The sequence below is a fragment of the Octodon degus genome, unplaced genomic scaffold (genome assembly GCF_000260255.1).
Source record: "Octodon degus isolate 3935 unplaced genomic scaffold, OctDeg1.0 scaffold00138, whole genome shotgun sequence".
Classification (NCBI taxonomy): Eukaryota; Metazoa; Chordata; class Mammalia; order Rodentia; family Octodontidae; genus Octodon; species Octodon degus.
Window position 1 is genome coordinate 7,067,051 of NW_004524714.1, and position 22,434 is coordinate 7,089,484.

The 22,434-nt window shown below is 35.5% G+C and overlaps 1 protein-coding gene across 4 annotated transcripts in view; it reads right to left on the minus strand.

Annotated features, from left to right (window-relative positions):
- Positions 1-22,434, minus strand: part of Rabgap1 (RAB GTPase activating protein 1) — a 185,262-nt gene that overhangs the window by 84,547 nt on the left and 78,281 nt on the right. For all 4 annotated transcript variants that reach the window (XM_023701620.1, XM_004641599.2, XM_023701621.1 and 1 more), the window contains 3 exons: positions 18,679-18,853; positions 14,391-14,484; positions 10,560-10,710 (listed from right to left, as the gene is read on the minus strand). In XM_023701620.1, the coding sequence (XP_023557388.1) occupies positions 10,560-10,710; positions 14,391-14,484; positions 18,679-18,853 (420 nt within the window). The remainder of the gene's footprint in view (positions 1-10,559; positions 10,711-14,390; positions 14,485-18,678; positions 18,854-22,434) is intronic.

A 22,434-nucleotide genomic window follows, 5' to 3' on the forward strand; every position in this document is an offset into this window, starting at 1 on the left:
CATATGTGTGTGTACATTTCTATATGTCAATGTTCAAATAAATGTCCTACTTAAATTGGAAAAAAAAAAAAAAAAAAAAAAAACCCAAAACTTGCCCACTTTATGGGACTCAGGTCTTGTTCTTACAACACGAAAGCAACAATCCTTTAGGCAGTCTCTGGCATGCATTCTAAGTCACAAGACTTAGTTAAAAAATTCTTAAAGATACAAGAATAGAACTGGATGAACCATATGGACTTGCCAATATTTAACCACTTCATTTCTGGTTAAATATTTTCTGACCTGCAAAAATTACAACATATGATTCCACCTGATAGAATTAAAATAGATTTAAATAATGAAAGAACAAAATTACAGAACTAAAAATGAAACAAAGCAGAAAGAAAAAAAAGAGAAAAAAAAAAGAGAGAGAGAGAGAGAGAGAGAGAGAGAAATATACCCCTGTTAAGGGGCCGGGGAGATGGCTCAGTAGAATAAGTGTTTGCCTGGCAAGCACAAGGGTCTGAGTTCAATCCCCGGTTCTGAAAAAAAAAAAAAAGAGAGAGAGAGAAAGAAAGGGGCCGGGGAGATAGCTCAGTAGAATAAGTGCTTGCCTGGCAATCACAGGGTCACAGTGTCCTGAGTTCAATCCCCAGAAGCGCAAAACAAAAATTAAAAAAAAAAAGATCAATTACATTTATTATTCTTTCAACCTATGCAGAGAACTTCTACAAATGAGAAAACCCAAATCTCAAGAGTTAAGTGGGGGGCTGGTGAGATGGCTCAGTGATCTAAAGCACCTACTTAGAACAAGCTTAGCAAAGCACAGGGACCACGGTTCAATCCCCCAGCACCACATGCCAGCCAGCCCCGCCCCCTACTGGGCTGAGCTGGACACACACACACACACACACACACACACACACATTAAAAAAAAAAAAGAGGTGGACAGAAAACTTAATAATCAATGTCTTTTTCTCTGCTGTAGCAATCAGAATAAAAATGTTTGCTACAAGAACACTATTCTTGGGCCAGAGAGGTAGCTCAGTGGCTTAAGCCCTGTCTAGCAAGTGCAAGATCCCAAGTTCAATCCCTAGTACCACAAAAAATAATCAATCAAGGGGCTGGGGAGATGGCTCAGAGGAATAAGTGCATCCCTCGCAAGCTCAAAGGCCTGAGTTCAATCCCTGGTTCCGCCAAAAAAAAAAAGCAGAAAAAAATAATCAATCAATCCTTAGTAGTAAGTCATACAAAAAGGCACAAAGTCAACATGAAGGCTAATACTAAATCTTTAATAGACAAAAGAATATTTGAACAGGTTTATTTAGCCTCACAATTTGTGGAGGTCTCAGTCCATACTCAGCTGGCTCCAAGGCAGAGTGGCAGCTAATTTGCATTACAATGGGGGAGGCTAGCTAGCTGGCTGAGCTGCTGCCACACCCTTTGCTCTCGCTCTTTGCTACTGCCATTAAAGGTTGCTATATGCCATGTGCCACTCTGCCTTGGAGCCAGCTGAGTATGGACTGAGACCTCCACAAATTGTGAGGCTAAATAAACCTGTCCTTCCTTCATTTTGGGTGTTGGGTATTTGTCCCAGCAACAAGAAAAGAGTGACTGAGACACTGAGTATAGTTGGTCATGCCTGTAATCACAGAATTTGGGAGGCTGAAGCAAGAATGCTTTGAGTTCGAGGTCAGCCTTGGCTATCTAGTCAGTTCAAGACCAGTCTGAGCTACACAGAAAGACTCTGTCTCCAAAAATCAATCAAGTAATCAATGTACTTATACTACAAATACAAAGGATTAATTAAGTATAATATACAGAGTATGCTTTGCGTTGGACTTCTTAAATAGGAGAACTGCACAAAAAATATGAAGAGGCAATTGGCAAAAAAAGAAAATCACATTTAGTAGTCAAGTAATTGCAAACTATGAACATACTAGCATCATTTATACCTGTTGATAGCAAGTATTAAGTATAGTGATAATGCTGACTGGGAAAAGACTCAGTACTTTGCTGGTAGAACTATGATGCTGGAACAGTGAACTGCCACATCCCTTTAGGAAAAAAAACTGGAAATCAGTAAATCAAGTACAAAAAATAAACAGCCAATTAAAAAACAAAACAAAACACGTTATCCTTTGGTACAGCAGTCATGCTGTTATGACTCCATAAAACTCAAACATTTAGAACATGTTTGGAATATTTAGTAAGACGCTACTCAAAAGCTCAAAACCAGAAACAAAATGAAGGCCCAGCAACACGAAAATGATTAATTAAGACTATACTTAGGGCCGGGCATATAGCTCAGTGGCAGAGTGCCTTCCTGCCAAGTGTGAGGCCTGAGTTCAATTCCCAGTACCAAGACTATACTTAAAAATAAACAAAATAAATAGTATATAATCACATTTATGTGACTCCATAAATAAGGTAATGGCAGATAATCAGCTTTGAAGTTAGTCCTGAGTTCAAAACCTGCCTCTGTTTACTTAAGCAGCTGAGTTTTTACATGCTGCTAAGCCTCAGTAAGTCAATGTTTCATTATTTCTAAAATGGAAATAGTAAGAGTAATAATGATCTCACAAGGATTTTGTTAGGATTAAAAAGATAATGGATGAAAAAAGAGAAAAAAAGAACTAGGATGCATTATTATGTATATGTTTTAACTTCCTATGGTAATTGTAATTATTATGTACTGGAAACAGGACTAATAAAAAAAAAATGAATAGAGACTCAACAGCCACAATATCTGTGGCTATGCTGAGGTTTTAATTTTCTTTCTTTCCTAGGAAAAAATATTTTTTAGGATGCTATTCTTCTGTTAACTTTCATCACTGAACTAATAAAGTGACAACACTTAAAAAAATTTCTCAACAAAATTATTAAAAAAATTAAAAAAGAATGACTATACAGTGCTTTTGATAGCATCTGACATGTACCAGAAGTTCAAAAAAGACAGCCATTATTATTGTTACATGATTTCTCTGCTAGATTCCTACTGAAAGAGCTAAATGATTTTTACTTTGAAGAGGAAAACAAGAGTGCCTCTAAACTCCACTGCTTATAGAAAAAAGCATTTTCTAAAACGTGAAATATTTTATGTTACTGAAAGGTCATTTGCCCTTGGGTTACAAAAGGTATTTGGCCAGGGGTGTAGTTTAGTGATAGTATGTGTTTAGCACATGCAAGGCCCTGGGTTCAAACCCATACACCGAAAGGAGAGAAAAGGTACATGAGAAAGGTCCTGCACATACCTTCACAAGATAGGCTTGCAGTTACAATAAGATGCTAAAAAAACATTCATCAGGTTGTTTTTTTCTTCTTCTTTTTTTCCTGTCATGTTAAATTGCTTGACTTTAACTCAAGGAATCAAGTTATTCTCTTCTATTTTAAATCTAGCATTTATAGGCCGGGGAGATAGCTCAGTAGAATAAGCACTTGCCTGGTAAGCGCAAGGGCCTGAGTTCAAACACTGGTACCAAAAAAATAAAATAAAATAAAAATAAATCTAGCATTTATAAAAGCTAGGCAAAGACCAAAAATCTAACATCATAAGTATACCTTCAGAACACAAAGTATGTATCTGGCAAAGACATTCAGAGTAATTTTAAAAAATCAGTAATATGAATGCATGTGTACATACTGTCCACATATGTAAATAGCATCTGGTTTACATATGTGGACAGTATACATATGTAAATGTAAATATATATATGTATACTGTCCACATATGTAAACCAGATCCTGCTATAGTTTCAAGAATGTCCACAACAGCTTTAGTTAAAATAGCTAAAATAAAACAAAGAACAGTCAAATACCTGTAACTGCGCAGTGGATCTTAAAATGTGTATTTTTCTCCTATACTGAAATATTCTCATCCATTAAAACATTGTTCAAAATGATATAACTAATCCACTCCAAAAATGGATGAGAAAGCTTAGATACAAACATGACCATTCTGTATGACTCTGTAAGTATAGAGATTACTTCAGCAGCAGAGAAGGGTTGGTTATGACAAATGGACAAGAATGATTTCGCAGGCAGGAGACAGGAAAAGGAGTATTGCAGGACTGTCCTACTACAATGCTGTATACGGTTAGATTTCTGGACTTATGTGTAAACATATATAATTCTTTATTCCTATTTTTAAAATATATTTTAATTTAAAAGTTTTTTTCTTCATAATCTGTAGGGACTTAAAGTTCAATATATCAATACTTGATGAAAAATACCTGTTCCATGTTATGCCTAAGATGTTTGATATTCAGACAGATAGTGAGGTTAAGCTTAACAGCCTAGGTTGTATGGTAATAACAATTAGCGTCTCTTCTGGAGGGTTAACTATCTAAGTTTGCAGACCAAAATCAGAGAAAAAGGAGGGCTGCAAGGAAAGCCAACATTTTGCACCTAGCCTTCTAAGGTCAATTAAGACTCAGGACATATGAGAACTTGTACTGTTACATCATGTAACTCGGTAGTGTCCCAAATTTTCTGATCAGGGAGATTATGGGGCCAAAGAGGAAAGTGATTGATGATGTAGAGTGTGCCTAAGGAGAGTCACATGGAGAGAAAACATTTTCTCAGGCTTTCACAGAGAGCAAATTGGCCAAGAAATGGCTGTGACTCATCCACATGGCTGACCCTGACAAAGGTTCTACAATCTGAAGTACAGGATCTCAGGATAAATCCTGAGGGGATTTGACTGATCTTATGGGATCCAAAAGCTACAATTCTTGTTACATAGGTCTTGCTTTATCTTGGTCTTAACCATCCAGCAGAAAAGTATAAAAATGAAGTATAAGAAGTAAAGCCCTGTTGTTATGCTGAGCTGTAGGGGACTCAGGTTAACAACTTCTGACATTGCCAGTCAAGCAGAAGACCCAATACTAATATGGACTACTGGACTATTTTGGAATATTTTGCTGAGTTCACACACCTATATTATTTAAATGATGGAACTAAACAAAAAAAGGGGATACAGATGAATGACCATTTTGTATATGTATATACAAAATAGGATAGATATATAGCTACATTCTCTTAATTCAAGGAATAGAGGGATTTGTTCTAATAGTGGTTGTAAATAGGATATCATGTCTGCATCTTGCACAACAAATAACCACTAGGAAGACAGTATGCAATGTATTAATTATTGAAACTGTTCTATCAATTTGATTTGAAACTGTCTCATTGCTATTTCTCAATAAAATTATGGAAAAAAAATGATTTCAGGGAGTGATGAGTATTTCTTGCTCCTGAGAATAGCCACTGCAGTATATTTCTATGTAAAATGTAAAATGGAGCTATACAATTTAAAGGTATAATTTTACATGTAAAATCACAGCTTGCTCTAAAAATAAATATAAAAAACTTGAAAACAGTTCTCCCTTATTCAAACATTTTTCACAGTAAGTTAAAAAAAATCATTTATCAGTGTTGGCCAGATAGTTCAGTGGATTAAAGAGCCTGCTTAGGCAGCACACTGAGACAGCAATTGAGATTGGGCATGGTGGCACATGCCTCTTCTCCAAGTGCTTGGGAGGCTGAAAACAGGAGGTTCACTAAGAGTACAATCTGTGTAGTGAAACACTGCAGACCCTATACTAAACACATTTAAAAATTTTTTTTTTCATTTATCAATCCCATGCAATAATAAAGGTTATTTAAAAGAAGACATGAAGAAAAGCAAATACTAATTTATATCAAATTTCACTGTTTAGGCAAAAAAGGACATATTATGACGGTTTGTATTTTCTGATCATCTACCAGCAATTTGAACAGAAAATCTTTTAAGGTTCTAGGCAAATCCATGATAAAAGTTTAATGTACATTATAAAGTACACATAGACAGTGTATGTAAATCATTAATCAAACATATCAGATTTTGTTAAGTTTTCTACATATTGTGTAACTACCAAATTTCTTTTTTATAAACAGATGGCACTATTTTCACAGGATCAGAAAAACAAAATCCAATTTAACACAGAGTCCTCAAGTCTTTAAATTATCTATATGAACAATCTTAGCAAAGATCTTTAATGAACTCTTAAGAAACCAAAATGGCTAAATATTTTAAGGACTTTAAAAGCAGACCTAGAAAGATAGTGTTATGAGTCCAAAAGATGCTTTGCCAACAAAAGAAGATAACCAGCAGGTATACCTCTGCTAGCTATCCATGCTGTGTAACCTCATTCCTTTATACTAAAGTATAATACTCTGCCTAGTATTTTAAGCCTGCAGAGCTCTTTCCTGGAACTGTTGTATTTTTGAAAAACTCTCTCTGGGGGCTGGGGATATACCTCAGTGGCGTAAGTGTCTGCCTGGCAAGTGCAATGTTCTGAGTTCGATCCCTGGTACCACCAAAAAAAAAAAAAAAAAAAAAAAAGAAAAACTCTCCCTTTCTGAAATAATCACTTCTGATGGTTTCCACTGTCCTTTTTCAGACACATTCTATCAAATGACAGTTAAGACTGTGTTTGACCACCTAGATCAAGCACTGTCCTTGTAAAATGCATTCAAATAAATACTAGAAAAATTATTATGTATCAAACTAATGGGGAAATTAGCATATTACTTTGTGCAACAAAAAAAAACACCAGTTTGAGCCCATGCTTGAAATACAAGTAGTACTCTGAAGGCTGACGTAGGAATATTATGAGTTTAAGACCAGCCTAGACTACATAGCAAGAGACTGTCTCCAGGAACAAAAAAAAAAATCTGTCTGGAAGTAAAGTAATTTGAACGAACACTAATATTTTGAGGACATAGAAATCATATTCTAGTGAGGAAAGGTCCAATCTCATCTTTAAACACTGTTCTCCTATAAGGTGTGACTTACTTTTCTTGATGCTGAGACAAAAATGCCCAACACACAAACTTAAAGGTGGAAAAGGCTAACCTGGTTCACAGTTTGTACAGGTTTCGGTCCATAGTTGGCACACTCCAAGATGGGGTAGGATGGCAGAGGGGCACTGCAGAGGAAGAACAGTCCACAGCAAGCAGAAAGGCAAGAGCACATCAGCCCTCTTTCTGTCCTTTGTATTGTATGCAGGCTAGGTGGGGTGGGGTCATAGCACTCACAGCCTTAACCTCAGCTAGAACTATGCCAAACCAATCAATTGACTGATTCAATCATCACACACCTTTGATTCTAGCACCACATTCTAGACTCAGCCACCTCTGAAATGTCCCCTCTATGACCACATGAGGCTTGGCGGGGGGTGCGCATGTGTGTGCGTGTGTGTATGTGTGTATCCAGACACAAGCCATAACAAGATATTTTGTAAGTAATAATTTTAAAAATAATTTATTTGTGGTGGTTAAGCATAACTGTGTCAACTTAATTGGCTTTGGAGCTGTCCAGGGTATTAGTATGCACATTTCTGGATGTATCTGAATGGGTTGTAGAAGTGTGACCCTGGGTACTATACCTAGTCCTTTGCCCTTTCCTTCCTGGAATTGTTGCCTTGCTTTCCAACTGCCATGAACTAAACATCTTTGCTCTGTATCATGTCCATCCACTATGACATTTCCATCTTGGAGCCAGCTGATCATTTAAGTTGTGGATGTTGGGTTTTCCTAGCATGGGGAAGCGGATCAATATATTATTCATCTCTTGTTAGGATTTTAACATTTAGAAGTTCCTCGCAAAGACAGACTATTACACAAATGGTGCTGGGAAAACTGGGTATGTATTTGCAAAAGACTGAAGAAGATTCCATACCTCTTGCCATGTACTAAACTAAAATCAAAGTGGATCAAAGAGCTCAACCTTAAAACAAAAGCTATGAAACTACTGGAAGACTAAACAACTAAAACAATTGAAGTCATAGGTATAGGAAATATTTTTTTTTTAAAAATAATTGCACAAGAAATAATAGCAAGAACCAACAAATGGGATTATATCAAATTAAGAAGCTTCTACACAGCAAAGGAAGCAACTAGTAAACTGAAGAGATAAACTACAGAATGGAAAAAAATTGTGCCAGCCATCCTGATAAGACTAATATCCAGAATACACAAAAGACTCAAAAAAACAAGACCTAAAATAAAAGACCCAATAAAGAAACAGGCAAGCAAAATATAATTTTATTTTATTTTTTTAAATGTATTTAGTACAGGATCGATAGGGTTTCACTACATAAATCATCCTCTTAGTGATCCAATCTGATCTGAAAACAGAAAAACTTCTGTTTTCAGCGTCCCAAGCACCGGGATTACAGGCATGGGCCACCACACTAAGTCACAGTTGCCATCTCACCAAGCCCCTAGGGCGGGCCTGGCATGGCTTGTGGTGCTTGCGATTGAACCCCAGCCACTGCACTCTGCTTAAGCAGGCACTTTAGTCCACTGAGCTATCTGGCCAGCCCTAGCAAGTAAAATGAACAAGCACTTCTCAGAAGCAGTACAAACAGCTAACAAATATATTTAAAAATGCTCAACATCTCTTGCTATTAGAGAAATGTAAATTAAAACAATTCTAATATTCTACCTTACATCAGAAAGAATGGCAATTATCAAGAAGTCAAGGGTCAGTGAGATAGCTCAGTGGAGGAAACACCTGCTTAGGCAGGCACAGGGACTGGGGTTTGATCCCCAGCACCACATGCTATGCCAGCTCCACCTCCAGAAGGTCCAAACCAGCCACCCAGTCAGAGCATGGTGTTGCATGCCTATAATCCCATGCTGTGGAGGCTGAAAACAGGAGGATCACTAGGAGTCCAAGATGCACAGTGAGACTCTGTACCAAATACATAAATTAAAAAAAAAAAGTCAAAGACAGGTGTGGCTGTGGTGAAAAAGAACCATCATGTATTGTTGGTAGAAGTGTAAACTAGTACAACCATTTTGGAAATCAGAATAGAAAATTCTCAAAAGCTAAAATTAAGAATTTCACATTCATCAGCTCTTTCCCTTCTTGATGTATCTTCTCCAAAGGGCTAAAGAATCATACTATAGCAAGACAAGTATAACAATGCTTATAGCAACACAACTCATAATAGCTAAATCCTAAGTGAGTGTGGTGGTGCATGCCTGTAATCCCAGTACCTGGAAGGCTAAGCAGGAGGATCACTGCAAGTTTGAGACCAGCCTAGACTACAAAGAGAGTTCCGGGCTACTCTGAACTGCAAAGTGAGACCCTGTTTCCAAAAAAAAAGCTAAATCCTAAAAGCAGCAGGTAAGCCCATCAACAATCAAATGGATAAAGAAATTGTATTCATGCACAATAAAAAAGGATAAGTTTGAGACATTCCGAGGAAAATGGATCCATACAATATTTGAGAGAAATAAATGAGACACAAAAGTTTAAATATCCTATGGTATCTCTCATCTGAGTAAAGCAAAGGAGAAAAAAGCATAATAGACGATGGATAAAAGTTAACAAGGGGACAGAACTCTACCAAATGGAAAGGGGCCCAGGGGACTGATAGGGGAGAAGGTTAAGGTTAAAGAGGCAAGTAGAATTAAGATACACCATGTACAGAAACCTTATAACTTCAATAAATGTAAACACTGTATGTCATAAACATGAGCCAAGAATAATAACATCAACAAGAATGAAAATGGGAAAAAGGCATTCAAAAGCAGAGAGAGGGAGGTGGACGGGAAGACAGAAGCTGCATTACATACATGTATCCACATCCCAAGAGGAATGTAAGCTCCATGTAATGCAAACATGTGCTAATAAAATTTTTAAAATCACATTTTAAAGGAACCAAGAGATGAAGGAGGGGGGGAGAAAAAGGGAAGGGCATGAAAAAATAATTAAGATGTGTTATGTACATGTTCCAACTCCCTACACTGAATGTTAAGTATTATAAACATGTACTGATAAAAACAAAAATGCAAACAAAATTTTTTCACCTTTTGGCACACTCAAAAATTTTCATACACTACTGAAAATTCTGCACAGTGCCCTCAACTCAGGTTTTAGATTTGTATACCATTGGAGAAGCTGCTTCCTAAAAATAAACACCTCAATAATTTGATGAAAACAAAAACTAAAAAGAACATGGGCCCACAAAACACAGAAGGCAAAACATTACCTAACTTTGCTGGTAATAACTGTACTTTAACTCTCTGTATGTTGTATAAGGAAATTTTGAAATACATCTCAACTTGAGAAGGGTATACTATAAAAATGAGGATTTTTCACTTTGGAGGAATGATCTAAAAAGGAGTATGGCTTAAGATCACAGAATTATTTCTTATAATTGTAAAAATAATAAGAACAAGGCCTTCCCATCCAGGAGCACACTTCTGTGAAGTGTGACAAGAGTTAAAGTTTTTATACATTTTTTAACATTAGTGACCTGATAAAAATGCAATTATGATAAAAAATAGATTCCTAATGGGCTAGCAGCAGACAACCCTTGCTTTAAAGGAAAACCACTCAAAAAAGCCTTGTGTTTTCTCTTTTATGCCAACAGAAAAAACACATTTGAGCTTGATGTATTAACAGTTCTATTCTTATCTCAATAAAGAGATTTCTTAAATTATTGGACGTCAAAGAGCCACAATGATCGTCCACTTCAAACTTTAAAAGAATAAATGGTGAAGTTGGGTAATCATCTCCTTACCTTAGTGATGAGAATTCGATACTTTTCCACCAGGTGGTCGTTGTTGTGACAACCTGCCAGCAGCTGCCAGACTTCTCCTCTAAGAGCTTCAGGGACACCATTTCTTACTAAGGACAACAACTGTTTGGGTCTCACACTCAAGTTGAGATGCCTACAAATAAAGCCAAAACACCAAAATTCATAAAATGAAGATTCTCTAGAAAGATTTCTTTTTCCTTGAGATAGGATCTCACCATGTAGCTCAGGCTGGCCTTGAAGTCTCAGTGACCTCCTGCCTCAGCCGCTCTTGAGTGCTGGGATTATAGGTGTGTGTCATCATATACAGTTAAAAAGTTATTTTTATGAAAACAAAACGAAATGATTTTCAAAGACTTGGTAAGATAACATAATAACAAAAGAAAAATGCTACCTATTGCAGTAGTTGCAGTAAGTACATGGTAAGAGATTGGGTCAAAGAAACAAATCTACATGGATTTGAGGTTAAATTACTACTCTACTTAATACTTATATTTCTCAATTAAAAAGATTCACTTCAGTACCCTTTCCATTTAGTAGAGTTCTATCCCCTTGTTACCTTTTATCCATCATCTATTATGCTTTTTTCTCCTTTGCTTTACTCAAATGAGAGATACCATAGGATATTTAAACTTTTGTGTCTCACTTATTTCTCTGTCAGCAGTTTTTCTATCTTCTTTCAAGTAACTTCTCTGAATACTGGTGTTGGCCAAGGATTTTTCTACTGCAACAACAAGTTACTACAGTTTCTGTTCATTTATCACATCTACAAAAGGAAGAAAATAGAACTTACCTTGAAATATTAGTATAGATTTTTCAAAATGTTTTGGCACAAAGCAAGTTATATAGCACTTCTAAAGCAGATGTATTATCTTCAGTTTTATAGAGAAAAGTGGTCAGGGAGGTCACTTAAATCACTAAGGTAGTCCTTAAATCCCAAAGACTAATGAACGCTTATATGCCATGTCACCCCTGGCTTTTAATTAGCTACCCACCACTAATGAGTAAAAAAAAGCAGGATCCTGATTGAAAAGTTAATGAGACTATCAGATCAAAGTACACACACACACACACCCACACCCCATTATCAAATTACAAAAAAGTTTGAGATTACTCTCATATTTCCAAATTCTATGAGAATAAGAGGTGGGGAGATAGCTCAATGGCATAAGAGCCTGCCTGGCAAGCACAAGGTCCTGAGTTCTAGCGCCAGTACAAAAAAGAAAAAAAAAAAAAAAAAAAAAAGAAAGAAACAAAAAACAAGTTCCAAATTCTATGAGAATAAAACATAGTATATTTAAAAATGATTAATTCTCTGATACTGTACTGATTTATTAATGATTCTTCGATGTGAGAGCTTTATATTTGGATAAAAATTATATAAAAACTGGACAGTTGTCAGCAAAAAGAACAGAAGTAGTCTATTATTAATTCAAGGGTTGGTACACTAGTCTTTGGGTCAAGCATGGCCCATCAGCTATTTAATAAACTTTTACTGAAACAAACCTATGCTTAACTGAGTAGGTGCTATTTGATGCTTTTAGGTCCATACCTAAAATGTTTAGTACTTGGCTCTTCACAGAAAAAGGTTGCTGATACTAGATTAATTTATACTGGTAGAATTACTTTCATAATAAATGTCACTTATAGTATTATTTTTTTTTAAATGTATTTAGCATAGGGTCTCACTACACAGCTCAGACTCATAGTGATCCTGTTTTCAGCCTCCCCAGAGCTGGGATCACAGGCATGCACCACCCCACCAGGTCTCAGTGGTCGGCTCGCTGTGCTTGGGGTCAGGACCAGCATGGCAGAACAGTACTAATTTTATGTACCTCAGCATATTATTTTATTCTGAAAATATCAGTTTTTATATCCATTAAGAGTCACATTAAGGTGAATGTGGAGAGTCAGAGCTCAACAATACTAATACGGCCACTAAAATCTAAGGTACAGTCAGTTTAAAAAGCCAGTTTGGGACCAGACTTGCTGTGTTACAAATTCTGGTTTTGTCAGTTTACTAATTAGAATAGCTCCAATTATGACTCAATTTCCTCATCTGTAAAAGTGGATTTACTTCATAAGGTTATAGCCAAAATACAACATTACTTTGCACAGTCCCTAGCATTTGGTAAATTCCAGATTTACTATAAGTATAATCATTACGCATATCATGTTTTAAGTGACTTAACCAAGACCATATAGCTTGAAAATATGAGGTTTGACTTGAAGCGAGATATACCAGGCTCTAAAGTTTCACACTACAATGCTTACTGCCCACAGAACACATACAAAAAGAGGAAAAATAATGATCAAATGAATGGAGATTATCTCTAACAATATATCTAAAACCAGCAAAAAAAAAAAAAAAAAAAGTTAAACTGAAGATAACAGAGAAAGATGAAAAAATTCAATATATTTGTGGGGACAGGAAGACATTTGTTTAATCAAGCAACCAAATGAATAATGAAGTTTAATAGCAAAACAAATTCTATGCCTTTATGTACAATGCCAGTAGGTACATATAATAAAATGTAATTCTAGAATCTAAATACTGTAGTAGATGGTTTAAAACATACTATCATGAAATCACGTAAAGACTAAATTCATTTCTGTTTTAGAGCAGAAACCTTTTTATACAGATGATATTCCTGCCAGTAACAATGCAAATACTCCAAATTCACTGAACTGAAAATACAATTGGGAAAAAAGCATCAGCAGTTCTGTCTCCTGATTTAAAAAAAAAAATATATATATATATATAACAAAAACATATCAGAACTATTCCCCTTGAGGCTTTTACAGAGTTCATGTATTAAAACCACTTGCATAAAGACAAACCATGCTTTGGTTTGCTCTTTTCTCCTGTGCATATTTGACATTTCCCAATGTGGACAGTGTTTTACCAAAAGTGTAAAGCATTGTAAGAGTGCTGGAGCAGATGATGCCCATTTCATACCCCTTGAGGGCATGAACTAATTTTTTTTTAAATGCTGAGACAGCTTTACTAAGAATAGAGTGAAAGACTCCCAACAGTTAAAACATCTGAGAAAAAATGCTAAAGTAACAGGCCCTTAGGGAGTTTATACGACAACCCTAATAGCCAGAATGTCAGAAACAGAGATGTGTCTTATCACTTTCCTTTTTTTTTTCTTTTTCTTTTTTTTTTTGGCAGAACCAGGGATTGAACTCAGGCCCTTGTGCTTGCCAGGGAAGCACTTATTCCACTGAGCCATCTCCCCGGCCCCTTATCACTTTCAAGTTGAGCTTTTTTCTCCCTGGCCTCCTACCCAGGGAGAAACTATATAAATGTTTCACCAATCTGACTCACCAGTGATCTTTAGCCATGTTAAACTTTTCCTTCCTTATGGCCTCAGGTATTTGGTTTCACCATGAGAGAAAAGTAACCAAGACTTCAGCATGAAGAACCTCTTTCTGGGCCAGAGATCTAGCTCAGCAGCACAGGGCACGCCTAGCAAGCACGATGCCCTGAGTTAGATTCTCGGGAGTAAATAACACTCAAACACACATAAACTAAAAGAACTTCTTCTTTTCTTAATTCTGTCATTGAATTCAATGTTTAGATAAATATTCTCTCCAGCTATGGGGATTTATTAGGTTTCTGATATTTGGAGAATTTGCTTCATATAAATTCTTACTCTTTTTATAAATCTCTAAAAATGGAGATTCCAGAACACAAACCTCATACGTGAAGTTTCTATTTTATCAATTCCAAATTGAATATTTCAGTCAGGTAAGATTTTCTACTCATAAAATGAGAATGCAGATGGAAAGAACTATTGTATTATAACTTACCATTTTGACAGGAGTTCTCCCCATGTTTCAAGAATTTTTTCTGCGCATTCTTTGGATACATCACCAGATCCACTCAAGAGAGGCTCATCATTATCTTTAATAAAGCACACAAAAAAGGATAACAGAGGTGGCAATGGTAGCCAGACATGAGGATTTAAGAGTCAAATTTAAAGACTTTTTGGGATGCATAATATATTTTTTTCTCTTCTACTATGTATATATAAATATAAATATAAATGTTCCTGGGTAGATTGCTTTTTTTTGTAATTTCATTCTCTTTTGCTTTTCATACAGGTCCATATTATGTAAATTACATAAAAGAGCCACACAATCATAAAGAACTCAAAATAAGCTAAGATCTCTTTCCTAAGTAGCTTTACATATAAAAATACACAGCAGTTTTATTTAAAAGCTTAAATTTCAAATCACCCTAATCTCCAACAAGGAGAGCACACAGAATGGTGAAATCATTATGATGCATGTACAGAAGGCAACTGTACACTAACACTTATGTTTACAGAATCATATAGCAAAACACCTCAAAAAATTAAAATATGAAGAGTTAAATCCTTAGTATTATCTCACTTATGGTAAAAATGGAGAACAGACTGAAATGGACTATACCAAGGCATTAATGATTACTGCCTCTGAGTAATACAGTTATAATTGACATTTTTCTCTGGTTTTTATGTCTTTATGACTTCATACATTTTCTACAAAATAGTATATATTAATTTACCACTGCACAAAAAGAGCCAAAATCAAACATTTAAAACTTAAGGGGCTGGAGAGATGGCTCAGTGGTCTAAAGCACCTATTTGGAACAAGCTTGGAAAAGCCCAGGGACCGCGGTTCGATCCCCCAGCACCACATGCCAGCCAGCCGCGCCCCCTGGTGGGCTGAGCTGGCCACACACACACACACACACACACACACACACTAAATAAATGTTAAAAAAAATAAAACTTAAGAAAAGTAAAAGGTGAAAGATTTATATGATCTGCAGAGAAGTAAAGTACATTTAAGAAAGAATTTAGAGGTTATAAGACATGAAGGCAGTGAGAAAGTAACACTGAGGGTTGGTGTTGTTACTTAGTGGAAGTCATATGTTTAACACATATGAGGCCCTGCATTTAAGCCTTGCACAGAAAAGGAAAGAAGAGAGGCGAGGCGAGGCCAGGCGAAGTGAGGTGAGGAGATGGGAGGGGAGGGGAAGTAAGGGAAGAAAAGGGGAAGGGAGGGGATAGCAGGGGAGGGAAAACGGGGCGGGGGGAAGAACCAACACTAACATAGGCATAAGAAGAAATGAAAAGCATAAAAGAAAAGATAGAGACTAAGATATCTGTTTAATCCTCTTCCATTAGACAGTTAAAGGGTTCTCAACTTTGTGCTATAAATGCTATCAGGATAAATACAGTTTGATTGGCAAATGCCCAGAAGTGGACTTCATGAGCCCTAAATGCATACTTTTAAGACTTTTTTTTTTAAACTTTCAATCTTCACACAAACTGTCTTCCAAACTGATTGCTACTAATTTATATTTCTACTAACTGGGTCTAACTACAACAGTATTTGTTTCCATACATTTTCATCAAGCTAGGTTTTGGTTGTTTGTTTTTCTGGCTTAATCTACTTAAAGTTTAGGTCATATTCCCCTCATGACTGAATCATGAATTTTCATCCTAACCTCAGATAATACATAAAAGCACTACTTTTAAAGGCTCAAATAGGGGTGACAGTTCACATTAAACTTCTGTATAACAGCTTGGACATTATCAGTTTTGATAGTGGGATGAGGAAGAAGACTGAGTAATATGACAGATTTTTTAATATGGATGAGTATACAACAGAAAAAAGCTCAAAGGCAGTCAATCAACTTCCCTAGCTTGCCAGATTGGTTCTATTTTTTTAATACCTCAGGTTAATTGTCTACTCATTAAAATACTATCAACTTTTTAGAGGAAGATGGTCATAAAAAGGCACTAGAATTTATGAGGGATGACAATTCCTTCAAAAAGACTGGAAGAACTATTTTTCAAAATTTTGTTCTACTATTCTAGATACATGTAGATAGTAGTATTTTGAAATCTACATTTAGAATCTCATTAGCCTAAGGTAGGGCTAGATGCAGGGAGTGAGCAAACACACTCAGTTTTAGAATGTTGGTTTTGAACAGGCTATCTTTGTAATTGCTGGTTTCCTGCCAAATGTGCTAAGGATAGGAAGCATCTCTGAAAACGGTAGGAAGCATCTCTGAAAAATGGTAGTGTCCCCCACCCCAACCCCCTACCCCCACTCCCCACCAAGGAGCAAACATCATATGACAGTTCTCCTGGTTTGTAAACTGGACTGGGGAGAATTAGATGATGGCCAGGCTGCAATTTCCCTCCATTCCATTTCTCCTGTCATTTGTTTTTCACCATGGAAATGGCTCCTAAGGGGCTACTAATCCTGCTAATATTTACTAAGCACAAAGTGCATACCAGGTATCACAGTACACACTAGGGAAACAACATGAGGCAAAAGCAGACCATCCTTTCCTTTATAGAGCTATGTTCCATTGCTTCCTCATTTTTCTCATGGTCTCTGTGTTGCCATTAATCCTTCTTTCTCCCTATTTAAAAACTATCAGTAGTAGCAGGTTTTTGTAATTTGGGCCCAAATTTCTTTTTAACTATAAAATATTCCTCAAAACCTACAGTATAGACATTAAAGCAGTGGTTTCATGATGAATAGATTGTAGTTTTCAAATTTAGGTTTTTGTTTTATTCCTGAGTTTAAAGGAGAGTTACATAAACTTTTCCCTATTTTGCTAACTTAACCACTGTTAACCTAGAAAAGAAATGGAGAACTGGGGAGATAACTCAGAGGCATAAGAGCCTGCCAGGCAAGCCCAAGGTCCTGAGTTCAATTAAAAAAAGAGATGATGATCTATGATAACTCAGAATATCAACATAGATCTGGATTCAAATCATAGCTTCTGAGTTCTACCTTACCAAAGGTATGAGCTTGGGCAAATTCACTTAAGAATTCATTTCTTTATTTGCTATAATAAATAATGAGGATAATAATAATTCCTATTTTTCAGGATTATAAGATAAGCCAAGCGTCTGTCCACATAAGCACCTTGCAACTGGTAGCATTAATATTAATGATCTTAAGGCAATTCATCACCAGCACAGTGGGAGTTATACAGAACAGTGGGAACAAGAGCTTACTGTGAACTTGAAAATGGTACATATAATCATGAGAGTGTTTTTCTTTATCACTCCTTCCAGGTGCATACCTTTGTCAATGTGATTTTTTTTCTTTTTAAAACCAGAAATGTCTAAAGGAGGCCAATATTTCTACTGGACTTTGTCTTTAAAGTCCCAGCTTAAACATTCCTTTTAATAGCCTACCACATTCCTCACAATGAAAAATCAATTGTCTTCCATGAATTCCCAGAACATTTTGTGAAGCTCACATAAATACATGTTTCATATGATCTTTAATCATTATCAATCAATTTTTTTTTTCATTAAAAATAAAGTCCTGGTACTATGACATAACTAGAACTCTCAAATTTCACTTTTCCTGTGTTCTCTTACTTTAAACCTACTGCCTTTAAAAAGTAGCTGAAAGATTAATTTAACAGATTCAAAAAACAAGAAAAAGCTAGTAGATTATCAGCAAGAAAAAACAATAATGTATAAATGTGTGTATAGCTGTTGAAAAGTTCTGTATGGAAGTCATGTTTTGGCAAGTGAAACCATCCCTTGTGAAATAAAGCAGTTAAGATGGATACATTTAGGTAGAAGCTATGTCAAATCTGCTCTTAAAAAATGTATTCACACACCAAGATAGCACTAAACTGTTTTTAAAAACACTAATTATAAAATCTCGTTACAATCAATTTGTTTACAAATATCTTAAACTCTGCTAATTTCTTTTTCTTTAGTACTGTGAACCCTGGGCCTCACACCTGTTCAGCAAAAGCTCTACCACTGACCTACATCCTCAGTCTTTTTAATTTTGAGATAAGGTCTCACTAAGTTGCCCAGGCTTGGTTTGGACTTGGGAGCCTCTTGCCTCAGTCTCCTGAGTAGGTGGAATCACAGCTGTGTGCCACAACAGCCATCTAAATGTTAACTGCTTTTTAAATCTCCACAGCTCTGTGCATAAAGTAGACTCTCATAAGCACTGAGCGGATGAACCCTAAAAATCATGTTACACTAATCCCTTGATACAATTTTGATAGCACAGACCCCAACCTCCAAATATAAATTAGGTTTGCCCTACAATTTACCTTCCTCTTCATCATCTTCTGGAGGAGAAGGTATCATTGAGCTCTGAGATCCAGACTGTGGCAGGCGAACTGAAGGACTGGCTGTAGTTTTCCTCCTCTCTCTGTCTGATTCACTTTCCAAACATACAACTTCATATAAAGTGTCAGTATTATTCTTTCTCTCCTTCTGCTTTATCTTGAAGATGAAAAAATATTATTTATAATTCAGTAAAACTGGGTTTTAATTAAGTACATTTTTAAAACTTCAATATAGATGTGACAATAAATGGTGTTTCTTTGAATATCTTTACTAAGCATAACCTTTTCTAAATAGAAAAGCATGTTTAGATTTAAAATCTCTTAGGAAAATCGATCATTTTTTGAGTATTATCTCCACTTCTACAATTTTACCTGTCATCAAACTGTATCATCAATTATCCAACTACCAATTTTGAGACAGTGTGAACATTACTTTAGGTGTTGAGATTTCCTGTATGAAACTACACACATCAAAAAAATTTAAACTATGCTAAGACATGAATTTAGACTGAGAATTTGTAAATTAGATGAAGTTAGTAGGAGAAACCTTACTTTCACTTTTTAAAAACTCCTTTACTCAATTAGCTTAGAAATTTTGTACTTTTCAACTGAAAGATACAACATAGGGTGGGGATAGCAGTAATAGGACATCAGTAAAAATAGCATTTTGATATCTTCAACTGATTTGTATTTTAAGGCAATCATAACAGGTCACACGGACCTAAATTATCTAAAACACAGTAACATTCTTAGCATGGTCAGTTTAAAGAGAAGAAGAAAAAGTGGAATATTGAGCCAGAAGCAAAGAGGACTGTGGGAAAATGTGCAAAAAACCCTGAAAAAGTGGCTAGAGAAACACACACTAATGAAGTGAAAATACAAAGGGAGGTTCACATGCTACAGAAATATTATGTAGAACAGATTTTTATCATCCTAATGTTCACTTCGATTAAAAAAAAAAACTTATTCCAATTCAGACAGTAAGGTCAAGAGAGTGGCTATATGTTGTTTCAGTAACATCCTGAGACACTGTTTAATACAGGAGTGATAAACTTTTTATAAAGTACCAAATACTAAATATGTAGGCTATGTGAGCAAGTAGGTTAATGCAACCAGACACCTCTGCCATTAGAATGTAAAAGTAGACAAAGATGAACAAATTTAGTGTATGTGGCTAAGTTCCAATAAAACTTTATTTACAAAATGAACTTCCAGGCCAGATTTAATCCATAGACTATCTGTTGCCAACTGCTGCTTAACACTTCTAAGTAAAGATTAATTTTCTAGAAGAATACAGTTTCTGACTTCTTCGTAAACTATTCAGACTGCGAGGTTATGCATTAACCTGAAGGCTAGTGCCCAAGAGATATATAAATGATTTCTGTTCAATATGAAAGAAATGAAATATTGCAAATGGGATATTAACCTGTTTTATTTTTGATCTAGTACAACCTTAGAGTCTAACTTTTTTTTTTTTTTCTTTTAAGGATCATATATATCTAAGTTCCTCAAATACAACTAGCTGTTACCATCTTTATGACCCATTTACCCACTGCATTAAAATCATCATACTCACTTTATATTTTCAATAATTATGTCTCCTTTTAATTTTCAAAATCTTCTATTTATTTCTTTATTCAGTACAGGGTCTCACTACACAGCTTGGACTCATAGTGATCCTCCTGTCTCAGCCTCCCCATCGCTGGGATTACAGATGTGCGCTACCAGGCCCGGTTTCAGTGGCTGGCACAGTACAGAATGCAATTACTAGGGATCAAACCCAGGTCCCTGTGCTTGCCAGGCAGGTACTTAGACCACTGAGCTATCTCCTCAACCCAATACTTACGATTTGTAACTAGTAAAAATTACACTTTAGCTGGGGATGGTGATACACACCTGCAATCCGCGCATTCAGAAAGCACAAGCAGGAGGACTGCTGTCAAGTTCAAGGCCAGCCTGGGCTATATAGTGAGATAAAGAGCTGCCTGAATTAAATGGCAAGATTCTGTCCCAAAATAACAAAGTAAATAAATAAAATAAAAATTATATTTTGATGAATAAAAGGATTTAAGTTTTTTGGTGGAATCGGGGATTGAACTCAGGCCCTTATTCTACTGAGCTATCTCCCCGGCCCCAGGATTTAAGAATTTTCTGGTTATAAATCCCTTTAAACATTGTTTAGAGGCCGGGGAGATAGCTCAGTAGAATAAGCACTTGCATGGCAAAGACAAGGGCCTGAGTTCAATCCCCCGTTCCACAAAAAACAAAACAAAACAAAAAAACACAAAAAACCACATTGCTTAGTTGCTATCTGAAACAGTTCAAAGATTAGCAAGAGCTCTTCATATTTAAAATTATTCCTCCCTATATAAATGAGACTATATAAATGAGGTAATCAATGTAGTCTGCCTAGAAATTCTTCCATGAGTCAAAGTAACCAAAGTATATACCTTGTGAAGTCAGACGAACACAGTTAAAAATGGACTGAGCTTTGTAAGTGAACTCTAGCTATTAAACATGTTTATTGTTGAAGCTGGGTAGCAGTACACTAAATTCATTGGACTATCTTTAATTCTTACATCCTTTTAAATTTTGATATTGAAGTATTTTAGCTGGGCACAGAAGGCTGAGGCAGGTTTTGAATTTGAGGCCAGTCTGCAGTATAGACATGGTCTGTCAACAAATATATATATATCAGGAAAAGAAAAACTTGCATAAACATTGTAATACTAACTTTATTGAGATAGCATGAGATTAATACAAGCTACCTTTGGCCTTTACAGTTATAAGGGGTGTTGACAGTGATCATCTGATTCCTGACATTTATTAGTATACTGCTAAACTGTGTACACATTTTTAAGACAGAGTCTCTATAGATGTATGTAAGTGAGATATATATGGAGATCCTGCCTGAAAAAATCTATTATATATATAGAAAGAGAGAAATTAAAAATGTAACTTTCTAATTTTTGCCAGCATATATTTAATATATATAAATTACATGCATATAAAACTATGACATAAAACCTGATAAAAACAAAAGAAGGTTTAAAAAAATTAAGATAAGCAATAGTTCTGGATGACTTTTAATAATTTTTCCAGGGTAAGATATATTGATGATAAGTTTATATGAAAAAAAATCAAAAAAGCCCACAAAAATAGAAATATTTCAAGAGGAAAGGCAGCCTTACTAGATATTAAAAACATACTATGAAGTCTTTATAAATGAGTGTGATAGCAATGAAAACCAAGAAGACAGTATATAAAATTGAAAAAGATATGGAAATACATACAAAGATTTGATGTGATAATGGCAGCATTGTAAGTCACTGAGCAGAAAGTTCTAATCTTTAATTAATGATGGGCGCCAGGACAAATGAATGGCTAATTGGAAAATGACAAAAAAGTTCTGAGTTTATACTAAAGGTCACAGAGATCCAAATAAAATATAAATAAGTGATCTATGAATAGTAAAATGAAAGCATATAAGTAGAAGAAAAATAAGTCAATTCTTTGAAACTTGAAAGTGAGGAAAGCCTTTCTAATTTTGATCCCAAACTCTATAGAGTTTCAAAGAAAAAAATTAATCAAGTACATAAAAAGAAACTGCACAGCACATAGAAAAGAACTGTCATGATATAAACAAGAATATAAAAAAAAAGAAGCAAGATATATCATGTACAGGTAAAAATTGCCTATGATGAATGTTATCGTTATGTATATCTAAATGTACCAATA